The 12,761-nt window shown below is 38.5% G+C and overlaps 1 protein-coding gene across 1 annotated transcript; it reads right to left on the reverse strand.

Annotated features, from left to right (window-relative positions):
* Nucleotides 1-3,448: 3,448 nt before the first annotated feature.
* On the reverse strand, nt 3,449-4,736 carry LOC115955024 (phytohormone-binding protein-like). Its single transcript, XM_031073051.1, has 2 exons — nt 4,539-4,736; nt 3,449-3,755 (listed from the first exon to the last, which is right to left on the reverse strand). The coding sequence occupies exons 1-2, from the start codon at nt 4,720-4,722 to the stop codon at nt 3,469-3,471; spliced, it is 471 nt and encodes a 156-aa protein (XP_030928911.1). The 5' UTR covers nt 4,723-4,736; the 3' UTR covers nt 3,449-3,468.
* Nucleotides 4,737-12,761: the final 8,025 nt, after the last annotated feature.

Consider the following 12,761-nt stretch of genomic DNA (forward strand, 5'->3'; position numbering starts at 1 on the left):
GGGCAAAAGGCCAAGGGGAAGTGATTGGAACCATGGGCTCTCTAGTTTGCTTCTTTATGTTTGCGAACCTATGACATTAGTCGCATGTTTGAATGAGGTGAAGTGCATCCTTCTGTAAGGTGGGCCAATAATAACCTGCTCGTAGTGCCTTTCCTGCTAATGATCTTGCCCCAGCATGATTTCCACAAATGCCCTCGTGTATCTCCTTCAACACGTATTCGGCTTCAGGAGCTGTGACACAGTGTTGGTAAGTGGGAGAATACCCTCGTATGTATAGAAAATCATCTATGATGATGAAGTGTGCTGCTCTGGCTCGTATCTTACTTGCCTCAGCTTTATTGCTAAGGAGTTGGTTCTTTTAAGGAAGGATATAATTGGTGTCATCTATTCGTCCTGTTCTTGGATTGGCATGACCATACTTCTGTCTATGCTTGGCTTTTCTTGTATCTCCATGTTTAAATCTGTGACTAGATTGTACTCTTCTGAGGAAGTAATCTTTGCTAGGGAGTTCGCTTCCTCATTTTCGCTTCTAAGAATCTGTTGAAAGATAGCCTCGTCAAACGATGGTAGAAGCTTTTGGACAAGGTTCAAGTACTTCTTCATTCTATCTTCTCTTGCTTCATAAACTCCCTTCATTTGTTCGATTATCAATTGGGAATTTGCTTGAATGACAATCCTTCTTGTTATCAGCATTTTTGCCAATTTGAGCCCAGTAATGAGGGTTTCATATTTTGCTTCATTATTTGTTGTTGAAAATTGGAGATTGACAACATATTTCAGAGTATCTCTTTCTTGGGACATTAGGATCTTTTGTGGACAAACCATTTGTGGTGATTGTCCATATCTTGTTCTTCTTCTCCTCTTCATCTATTGGGAGAGTTAACTCTACTATGAAGTCAGCAAGTATTTGTGCTTCAATGGCTGTTCGAGGTCAGTATTTGATGTTAAATTGACTGAGCTCTACTGCCCATTGGATTAGTCGACTAGCAGCGTCTAGCTTGTTCATGGCTTTCTTTATAGGTTGATCTATCGTCACCATAATAGCATGAACTTGAAAATAAGGACGTAATTTTCTAGAAGCAATTATTAGTGATAGAGCCATTTTTCTATTTTCGTGTATCTTCCTTCTGCTCCCTAGAAGGCCTGGCTGGTGTAATACATGGGTCTTTGTACTCTGTTTTCTTCTCTTATCAAGGCTGAACTAGTTGCGGCCATTGAGACTGCTAGGTAAAGGTAGAGTTCTTCTCATGTGATGGATGGGCTTAGCAATGGTGGTTACGCAAGATAAGCTTTCAACTAAATCAAGGTGTTTTCACGCTCGTCCATCCATTCAAATGCTTTTTTTGAGAGTTTTGAAGAATGGAGGACATTTTTCAGTGGCTTGTGAGACAAACTGATTCAGGGCTGCTACCTTGCTTGTTAGATTCTAGATTTCTTTCATTGTTTTTAGGGATGTCAGCTCCAAGATGGCCCTCACTTTGTTGGGGTTTGCTTCTATCCCTTGTTTTGACACCATGAATCCCAAGAATTTACCTAAAGAAACTCCAAAAACAAATTTTGTTGGATTTAATTTCATATTATACTTACAGAGTATATTGAAGGTTTCTTTGAGGTCGTCTAGGTGTTCCTCTTCAGGCTTCAGCTTTGCTTTTCACCAGCATGTCATCTACATAGACTTCCACATTTCGCCTATTTGGTGAGAGAACATTTGGTTTACCAACCTCTGGTATGTGGCTCCAACGTTTTTTAGACCGAAGGGCATGACCTTGTAACAATATAACCCCTGGCTAGTGACAAAAGCTATCTTCTCCTAGGCCTCCTCATCTATGAGTATCTGATTGTACACTTAAAAGGCATCCATGATAGCTTGTGTCCTGCTGTTGAATCTACCAGTTGATTAATCCTTGGGAGTGGAAAGCTATCCTTTGGGCATGCTTTATTCAATTCGATGAAATCGACACACATTCTCCACTTCCTATTTGCTTTCTTCACCATTACTACATTTGCCAACCATTCAGGGTAATACACCTTACGAATGAAACCTGCTACTAGTAACTTCTCTACTTGTTTGATGACCGCCTGATTGTGATCAGGAGCAAAGATTCTTCATCTTTGTTAGACTGGCTTGTATGCTGGGTCGACGTTTAAGCAATGTTGGATGATTGTTGTGTCGATCCTAGGCATGTCTTCATGGCTCCATGCAAAAACATCTTGATTTTCCTTCAAGAATTTGACTAGACCTTCTTTCTTGTCATGTGGAAGCTTTGTTCTTATCTTCATTACTTTTGTTAGATCTCCAAGGACGATCTCAACTGTCTCTAATTCTTCTGCCACGTCAGGGGCAGAATTGTCCTCGTCTATGGTCCATGTATGGTTCTCACCTGAGGCCAAGGTTGCTTGGTAGCATTCTCTGGCAAGGACTTGATCTCCCTGTATTTCCCCCCACTCCATAGTCTGTTGGAAACTTCACCTTCAAGCAATATGTCGAAGTGGCTGCTTTTAGACGATTCAAAGTTGGTCGTCCAATGATCACGTTGTAGGTTGAAGGACAATCAATTACTAGGAAATCAATTTCCTTGGATATTTGGGCTGGATAAGTTTCTATAATGATGGTTAGTGTAACAACCCCCTTGGGGTATATCTTGTCACTTGTGATAAAAAATTTTAAGTTTAGCACCATTTATAAAAAATATTTTTTGGTGTTTGAGGTATTAAAATAGATTTTTAGCTATTTCAACACCTCTATTGTGAATGCTCTTAATTATTACTCTTTTCGTCCCAATTTGTTTGTCCTGTTTGAAAAGTCAAACTTTTTAAGGGAAAATCATTTATTGTCTTGTCTACCTTATAGAAATGTATAAGTTTACAAAACTACTCTTAAATAAATTTATTAGTTTTTTTTTTTTTTTTAAAAGAGTTATTCTTAATGAGGCAACTAAAAAAGTGCCCCAATTAGATTGATTTTTTTAAATATTTGTTAGTTTTCTTTTCAAATAGTTTTGAAATTAAATTAATAACTTTTACTTTTAGAAACAGGACAATATTTTGGGACATCCCAAAATGAAATAGAGGACAAATAAACTAGGAAAGAGGAAGTATATATCATGTACATCATGCTCTTAATTGTAGCTTTATTAAATTGTAGTATATCATATCTAATTTTTTTTTTCTATCTTTAAATTTGGTTACTTTATCAAAAAAGAAAAAAGAAAAATAAAGAGGTATGACATGATGCAATTGGTAAAGCAAAAATCAAATACTCAAAATGGGATAAAGTGAGATGACATGGAGCATTAAATAAGAACATGCAATCCAACGATTTGATTTTTAAAATTCACATTTAATAAAATGATATAGAGAGAGTTTGAAGGGTTTCTTTCCAAACTAGTTTAAAGAGAAACTTTTTCCAGTATTAAAAGCATTAATCTGGATTATTAATTATTACAAAAAGGAAAAAGAAAAAAAATTCTAGGAAGCGCCATTCATGATATAGGTTTCTAAGCACTTTAGAAATTCTAATGTGGCCTCTATTGTCTTCGAGGGCACGGTACTTTCTTGATCTGTTTTAGTCTCAGATGAGACTGTGACATCAACCAAAGTCTCCTGCTTTGCAATTGCATTTAGTTGGAAAGTTGTCTTGTAGAAGGAAAAACCCTTATTCAGATGTCCACCTTCCAGCACTTGAAGAGCAATTCGATGAAGGGACTCTTCAAGCTCCACAATTTCTTCCTTCTGATACGCTGCTACAGATACATCTAATAATAGTCATAAAAAAAATTTCATTAGCAACATCACATCATTTATTTGAATTTTTTTCTAGTTGGCATGCTAGTACAGGAACTAAATTCTTACAAATGCAAAATGAATGCAAGAAATTTTCATTTAAAAAAAAATATTATTAGTAGGAGATTTGAACCTTAAATGTCTCTATTTAAGACACTTGACAATGTTATCGAGTTACAATATTGTTAGCAATTTTCAATTTGAAAGCAAATAAAGCAAGAAGTACTTTCAAAATGATAACTTTAAATAGTTAAAATGTTGGAGGGGAGATTCAAGATATGCTTGTTGAAGTACTAGGCTCTTGTCACCTCTAAAAGTGATTTATTTTTTGTTACTGCTCTAAAGTGATATTTGATTCCACTTTGGGTTACATCTAAAACTTTCAATCATATAGTTTGTAAGACCAAACTTAAAGAACCATACTAATTAAGACCTTGTTCTCAAATGATTCAAGGAAAATTATTGGGTGCTCCTAGAGCATAGTAACATGGTATTCTTTTCTCTAACATTCATAGTGGATCCTCTATCTTGAAGTAATTAGTAGGATTTACAATGAATGTGAAAGAAAAGAGCATCACATAACTGTATTTCAAGAACACCTAATAATTACTTATTATTCACATCATGTCTAAAATATAAGATATGATTTGGAGTAGTTCATAAATCAAATCATAAGCCTATCAACTCCTCTTTTTTTTTTTTTTAAATGAAATAAATAAGCCAATAAAGTCAATGATCAAAGTAGATGGACTCACCACCAGAGAAGAAATTGAAGAGGAGGAGTGTACCAAGGCCACCATCTCCTTCAATCAATTCCACATCCTTCACTATGTTTGGCAGGACTTTAGGAACCAGAAATCTCAATTCTTTGGTCAAAGCTTTCCAGAGGGCGTTCAACCCAACACCAACTTTAGCTTGGGTTTTTACCTCTTCTATCATGGCTCTTTTCTTGAATGCAAGATTTTCAAAGAGGGAGGTAGAGCTAGTATGACTTATAAGGTATAATACTTCCATTATAAATGCACTGTCCGATAGACAATACTAATATCTAAACAGAGGAGTATCTTTTCTCCGTGTAACACATGGGTTGGTCTCTTTTGTTTTTTTGTAAAGCTTTATAGCCTTTTAATAAATTCGTAGCTATAAAGTACAACCACAAAGTCCATGAAAGCTCTTACCGTTAGATGTTGCTATTTGTCTGTTGTTTTAACCCAAAATATTCGTTTATTTTTTTAATTGTTACTAGTTTATACAAATTTTTTTTAATAATGTCTTTTTTTTAAAGTATAATTATATTTTTATTATACAACCTTATTTTTTGTGAGTAAATTACATTTTAAACCCTATAGTTTAGGAGAATTACAAATTAAAATTTATCATTTTCAAAGTAACTAATTAAAGCTTGGAATTTTAAATAGAATCATATATAGTAATTTGTTATGAATAGAAAAGATATCAAAGTTGTTGCATTGTTGCTTGTTTCTCTCCAGTATTTCTCTTGGAGCTAGAGACTCCCTTGAAGTAATCTCATTCCCCAAGGTGATGACTCTGTTGAAGTAGTTACATTCTAATGCAAACTTCCATTTTAATGCTATCCTCCATGAGACCCCAAATCAATTCCAAACACTTAGCTTAACATTCTCTACCCCTATAATCATCACCAACAATCAAATCCACTTAGCAAACTTTAATGCTAAGGACATACCCAAATCATAATTTCCTTAAACACTAAATTCTAACATTTCAATCACCAAGAACTCTTGAATCATCAAGAAACCGTAACCTTAAATCGAGTTTGGTGTGAGTTTGGGAAGTGATTATATGTTAACTTTTTCATTTATTTTATATAATGTTTGCAGGCTCCACACTACTTTTTGTCTAACTTTCAGTTTTTTGAAAATAAGTTAACTTTTAGCTTTTCCTCTCACATTATGCAAATAAGTTACTGGAAATAAACAATTCCCAAACAGACAACTCGGCATCTTTTAGGTTTGAATACATTGTTGGGAAATTGCCTCAAATTCTAATTGTGACTTGGAAAGTTAATTAGGTTTCCTAGTTGAAGAAGGAAAAATTAATTTGGGTTTTCTTTGTGGGGAAGGAATGATTGTTCCTTGGCGTAGAAGGAAAGTTTATTCTCTTGTGTGAAAGGAAAGACTATTCCTTGGTGTGGAAGGGAAGTCTATTCATTATTAAAGAAGTAATGTATTCCTAGTTTAAAAGGGAATAGGAAAAGAGTCTTATAGATAGACAATGCTACAAAGAATTTGTTGGCTTTGGCTCAAGGGTCCTCCCTTTGGAGAGATGAAAAATAAAGCGTGAAATCAAGAGAGAATAAAAGGGATTTTTGTTTGGGAGGAACGCAAGAGGAAGGAGAGAGTAAAGGGCTGCCGCCTTCGAGAAGACACAAAAAGAGTATGTGTAAGAGCAAAGAAAGAGGAAGCTGCAAAAAAAAAAAAAAAAAAAAAAAGAGAGAGAGAGAGCAGCGAAGAGTAAGCTGCTTAGAGAAAAGAAGACAGCCAAGAGAGAGTTGTGTGTGGAGAAGAAAATAAAAAGGAGAGAGTAAAGTGTTGCTGCCTTTGAGAGAAATAATTAGTGTGTGTGTAGCAAAGAAAAACAAGAAAGATTTTTCTTTAGCCGTGAGATATATACAAGAATTATTGTAATTGATTTGATAAATAGTGAATTGATTTGGAGTTTGTCCCGTGGTTTTTCCCTTCTAAGAAAAAGGGTCTTCCACGTAAATATTTGTATTCTTGTGTGTGATTGCTATTTTGAATTGATAGTTTTTGTGATAATATTTTTGGGACCCAACATACATGTAGTCAGAAGTATGAAATTAAATTAATGTCTAATGCAGAGAGTTTTCTTAGATATTAACAATATCATATTGTGGCAGCATTTATGGGTTTTTATTTATTTTATTATTATTATTTTTTATCCTTTTATTCTTTTGGTTATTTAGTTCTGCCACCTTTTTTTTTTTGAGATGAAATAATAGTAAGCTTTATTTAATTAATATCACGCTGTATAATAGGAAAGAGAAAGGAGGGGCATTCTTCCAACCAAACAATAGCCTTCTCATTCTATTTATATATTGTTCTGATAATTGAAATTTTGGAGGAGCCGCTACGTCCATATAAATCCTTAAGCATATAGTTGCAAGTGATAAGCTGATTAAGTTAAGGCTTTCCCTGAAACTATTGATGGATATACAACTTCTCTTAAAGTAAATACTTACTGTGTTCTACCTAAAATTGAAGAATTGTTTAATGTATATAAGGTGATCGAAGGTTTCCCTTTGCTTCTTTGAAATTGTAAAAGAAAGATTAAAAATGGGAGTTAAATTGCTGACAATATCAGCTGTTTTATGAACATTTTTCTATTATTTTTCATTATTAGAACCTTTTGAATATTATTTGTTTGAAGATAAAAATACACAACATTATTTAGACTGAGGAGCGACACTTGCTCTCTTTAAGGAGATTGTTAATCTTTGTAACTAGTGCAAACATAGAATGCTTGTAATTGATGGACCCAATAAATGCCATCATCTAAATGAACCCAATAAAGATCATTGTCCATGCAGACCCAGCCCGGATGAAGGAAGAAAGTCATAAAGAGGGCATTCAATATCTCGACGGTTACATATCAGCAAGGAGACCATTGGGATCCCCATCAAAATCCACATTGAAGGGGGCAAAATGCGTTACAAAGAAGACACTTAATCCACCATTAAAGGAGAGCAACAACTAGAAGAAAAGTGTGTATATATATGCACCAAAAAACTGAACAAGGTACACACACAGATATTCTACTCAATCTAAACCCCTACAACTATGTTCTCTACATCTCTAAAAAGCTATATTCACTGACTTTATCATTAGAGACTTCGTGGCTGGCACTGCATTGGTGACCAACCTGAGAGGGTCCTTTTCTTCTTTCTAAACTTTGCAAGAACTTGGATGAGCCCGTGCTAATCCATCTAGACGAATCTACTCACTGACGATTTGTGCATCATCAGTTTGGCACCATCTGTGGGAACGACAATTTCACACTTCGGTTTGAAAGTGTAGTTCCATTCAATCCTAAGGTCCAAATGGAGTTTAACATGCCACCAGATTCTACAGCACTAGCGCTACAAATCCAAACACTCACAGCCAATGTGGAGGAGCTCACCAGGCAGAACCAGGAGATGAGATCGCAGTTACAACAGGAAGAGAATCATTCACCCATGAGGACTGGGATGAACTGGAATGACGATGGAGAGAGCCACAGAAGAGATGACCATCGACGGCCGAACACTTTTGACGAAGCACATTTGGACCTCCTTAGGGAAATGAGGAGAGAAATGGACAAACTGAGGAATGCAATGAGGGAAAAGATGGATCAGAATTTGGATGGGATGGTTAGAAGGACGGATTCACCCTTCACCATGAAAGACTTGGAGTGCCCTATGCCTCCGAAGTTTCGTCTTCCACAACTTTAGTTGTTTGACGGTCTGAAGGATTCTCTGGACCACATTACTACTTTCAAGACGACCTTGAGTTTACAGCAACCCCCAGACGAGATATTATGCTGCTCCTTTCCTACCACTCTCAAGGGAGCAGCATGAGTGTGGTTTTCGAACAACTAGGCAACTCTTTTGTGCACTATTTTGTTGGTGGACAACGCTCGAAAAGGCCTGCAGACCATCTGCTCACCATCAGGCAAGGGGAGGAGGAGACCTTAAGGTCGTATGTAAAGCGTTTCACCTGAGAAGTCCAAGAAATTGATGAAGCAGACGACAAGGTGCAATTAACCACTTTCAAAGCCGGGTTGAAATCCAGAGAATTCATGGTTGCTCTCATGAAAATTCCCCCACAAACAATGGCAGGAATGCTATTAAAAGCTCAGAAGTATGAACGTTGAAGATGCCCTAGCCACAATGGGAGAGGAGGATAAGCCTAAAGAGAAGGAGGGTAGAAGGGAAGACAAGAGGGGACGCGGGAGAGAAAGGGGAGACCGTTAGGGTTCGGATTGGAACAAGTAGAGAGATGATAAAATGTCTCGGACAGTAAAATTTACCCCTCTAGTTATGCCTATTGATAAAATTTTAACGCAGATTAAGGATGATCATTACCTCAAGTGGCCGATGCCATTGCACTCATCACCCAATGTGTGTGACAAGAGAAAATACTGCTGCTTCCATAAAGACCACGACCATTACACTGAAGATTGCAGAGACTTGAAGGAGTAGATAGGGGAACTCATTTGAAAAGGGAAGCTACAAAAATTTGTAAAGAAAGGGGAATCTAGCCGACCTAGAGATGACAAAAAGGAAAAGCACGAGACTATTCCCAGGGACGAGACTAATGCATTTGGTCGTCCACAAAGTGCGATAGAAGAAATAAAGATGATCATAGGAGGACCATCCATGGGTGGGTCCTTCAAGTCCCTCAAGAAGTCACAACAAAGACAGGTAAACAATGTCCAAAGGTTACCACCTTTAAAGCAGAGAAGGAAAGCAAATGTGGATAGGAATGGCAATGGGTTGGGTTCGGGCCGGGTTTTTCCATACCCGGACCTGACCCACAGGCCAAGACTTGCAGCCCGTTTACTAAACATATTTTTTTTTTTGGGGCCTAGACCTGCTCCCGCTGGGTCCCACGGGCCCCGTGGGCCTCGTTAAGCCCTGCCAGATTTGGGCCCAATCCACGGCCCAAATTGTGGCCCAACCAAAAAAGAATTGAAGCCCAAATGCCAAATTAGTCCAAAATCCAACAATACACTACACAAGCACCTTCCAAATGCAAAAATGTTGGAATCACTTTCCAGTAGCATTGTTCCAGAAGGGGAATGAACCAACAACTATGCTTCTGTCCATGCATCATGTCCCCACATTCATTTCCAGCTTCAATATACCTCCATAAGCTTACACAGTTTCGAAACCCACCAACCTTTCTTCCCCTCTAGCTCAAATGCACAAACAGGTCAAGAAAATATCACTGAAAGTAACTCGAGAAAATTACACTCAGACACAGCAACCACTCAATCAAAGCAACTATAATAACATATTGTACTAAACTAGTCGAACAAAACCCAGATGGCAAAAGACTGACTGATGAAAAAGAAAAAAGCCCCTTTGGCCTTTGGTGAGTAATGATTTGAGGCTACAGCAAAGCAAGAGAATGAGGAGGCATGAGATTGTGAAAGGTAGAGTCGGTAGTGTGTGAGGCCGTATGCTGTGTAAGAATGGCTGTGACTTAGAGTGAGTGAGGCCATGTGCTTTTGTAAGGCAGTGAGGGTGAGGGAGTGAGGGTGAGGAGGGAGGCGTGAACTAAGTTAGTGTTAGTTATAGGTATATATATATATATATATATATATAGGGGTTTTTTGTAATTTCATAATTACTGGGCTGAGTCCAGGTCTAGGTTCAGGTTGGATTTTTTTATAAAACCCAGACCCGACCCAGATCCGCTTCAAAAAAAAAAAAAAAAAAAAAAAAAAAAAAAACCCATACCCGACCTATTCCTAACCGGATCGAGTAAAATTCGGCCCATTAGGGTCGGGTCGGGCCAGGTACCGACGGGTCGGGCAGAAATTGCCATCCCTAGATGTGGACATCTTGTTCTCAGAAGAAGATGCTAGAGGTGTAAAGCAATCGCATGACGACCCCTTGGTTATCATGCTTATGATAGAAGGATTCAACACTAGAAGGATTCTCATAGATAATTGTAGTTCAGTAGACATTATATATCTCTCAACTTTCCAGCAGCTGAAAGTAGATCCCAAAAGACTATGACCCTTTGAATCTCCCCTTGTTAGTTTCAGCGGAGACCGAGTGTACCTTGGAGGTATAGTAGCTCTGACTGTCACAGTGGGATCTCACCCTCAACAGGTAACCCGTTAGCTTGACTTTTTGGTGGTACATTGCCCGTCCTCGGATAATGTGATTATTAGAAGACCCACACTCAACTGCTGGAAGGCGGCAACGTCCACATATTGCTTGAAGGTGAAGTTTCCAACAAAATGTGGCATGGGCGAGGTAAAAGGAGATCAAGTGCTAGCTAGAGAATTCTACCAAGCAGTGCTAGCGGCAAAAAAAAAAAAAAAAAAAAAAAAAAAACCATACATAAATGATTGAGGAGAATAAGGAGGAGAAAGTAGAAACCTTGGAAACCGTGGAGTTGATAGATGGGGAACCAACGAAGACGACGAAGATAGGGACGAACTTGAGCACTTAGATGAAGAAGAGGCTAGTCCAGTTCCTTAGGAGCAATTTGGACATTTTTGCGTGGAGTCATGAAGACATGCCAAGCATAGCAACCGAAGTCATCCAACACCATTTGAACGTAGACCCAGAGAAGAACCTTGTCCAATAAAGGCGATGAGTCTTTGCCCTTGAACGAAACAAAGCCATCATGTATGAGGTAAACAAATTACTTACAGCCAATTTTATTGGAGAAGTTTATTACCCGGATTGGCTGGCCAACATCATCCTAGTAAAGAAAGCAAATGGGAAATTGAGGATGTGTGTGGACTTCACGGATCTGAATAAGGCCTGCCCAAAAGATAGCTTCCCCATGCCAAGAATAGATCAACTTGTAGACTTCACGGTGGGACACAGGCTCCTTACATTCATGGACGCATTCTCAGGATACAACCAAATCAAGATGTCAGAAGAAGATCAAGAGAAGACTGCCTTCATCACTAGCTAGGGGCTCTACTACTACAAGGTAATGCCCTTTGGACTGTAGAACGCGGGGGCGACTTACCAGAAGTTAGTCAACAAAATGTTCGATAAACAGATAGGGAGAAACATGGAGGAATAAATGGATGATATGCTTGTCAAGAGCAAGGAAAAAGCCACACATTTGGATGACCTCGAGGAGACCTTCACAACCCTTAGACAATACCAGACGAGGTTGAATCCTAGCAAATGCGCCTTCGAGTTTGCATCAAGAAAGTTCCTGGGGTTCATGTTGTCCCAATGAGGAATAGAAGCTAACCCAGAAAAAGTTCGGGCTATATTAGAGAAGAGATCACCAAGAACAGTGAAGGAAGTCTAGAAATTAAATGGAAGGATCGCGGCCCTCAATAGTTTCATCTCTAAAGCGACGCATAAATGCCTACCCTTCTTCAAAACCCTGAAGCAAGCTTTTACCTAGATGGAGGAGTGTGAAAAAGCCTTCTAGGATTTGAAACACTACCTGAGTAACCCCCCACTCCTAAGCCCATCGAAGGAAGGGGAAAACCTGTTTTTATATTTACCAGTGTCAGCCACCACCATGAGTGTGGCCTTGATTCGAGAAGAGAACAGCGTGCAGCTCCCAGTTTACTATGTTAGCCAAGCTTTCCAAGGAGCTGAGGCAAAGTACCCATGGATTGAGAAGATCGCCTTTGCCCTAATTGTCGCCTCTTGTAAACTACGTCCCTACTTCTAGGCAAACCATATTTTGGTAATGATTGATTAGCCAATAAGGATATCAATGAACAAGCCTGAAGCTACAAGAAGAATGGTGCAATGGACAGTTAAGCTCAGTTAGGTCGACATCGAATACCACCCTAGGACAGTGATCAAAGCATAGGCAATAGCAAACTTTGTCACTGAGTTCACAATCCTAGATGAAGAAGAGATCCAACACGAGTTAGACAGATGGACGATCCAAACCGACGGGTTGTCAACCTGAAAAAGAAGGGGAGTGGGGGTCATTATTAACACTCTTGAAGGAGACGTCTTTAGGTATGGAGTGCAACTCCAGTTCCTCGCCACCAACAATGAAGCAGAATATGAGGCCATAGTGACGGGGCTTAGGGTCGGGAAGGCTTTGGGCGCCAAAAACTTATTCCTTCAAAGCGATTCTAAATTGGTGATAAGGCAGAGAAAAGGTGAATATGAAGCAAAAGAAGACAAGATGTAGAAATACCTCAGGCTGACGAACCACCAAACCTAAAAGTTTGATCAGGTAGACTTCACACAGGTCCCTAGGAACCAG

This window comes from Quercus lobata, chromosome 8 (genome assembly GCF_001633185.2).
Source record: "Quercus lobata isolate SW786 chromosome 8, ValleyOak3.0 Primary Assembly, whole genome shotgun sequence".
In the NCBI taxonomy this organism is placed as follows: Eukaryota; Viridiplantae; Streptophyta; class Magnoliopsida; order Fagales; family Fagaceae; genus Quercus; species Quercus lobata.

Bases quoted from the DNA above. Each gene is read 5' to 3' on its own strand.
- LOC115955024 (XM_031073051.1), bottom strand. From the start codon at position 4,722: ATGATAGAAGAGGTAAAAACCCAAGCTAAAGTTGGTGTTGGGTTGAAC. The intron at 3,756-4,538 runs GTGAGTCCATCT...GACTATTATTAG, and splicing joins CTTCAATTTCTTCTCTGGTG to ATGTATCTGTAGCAGCGTAT.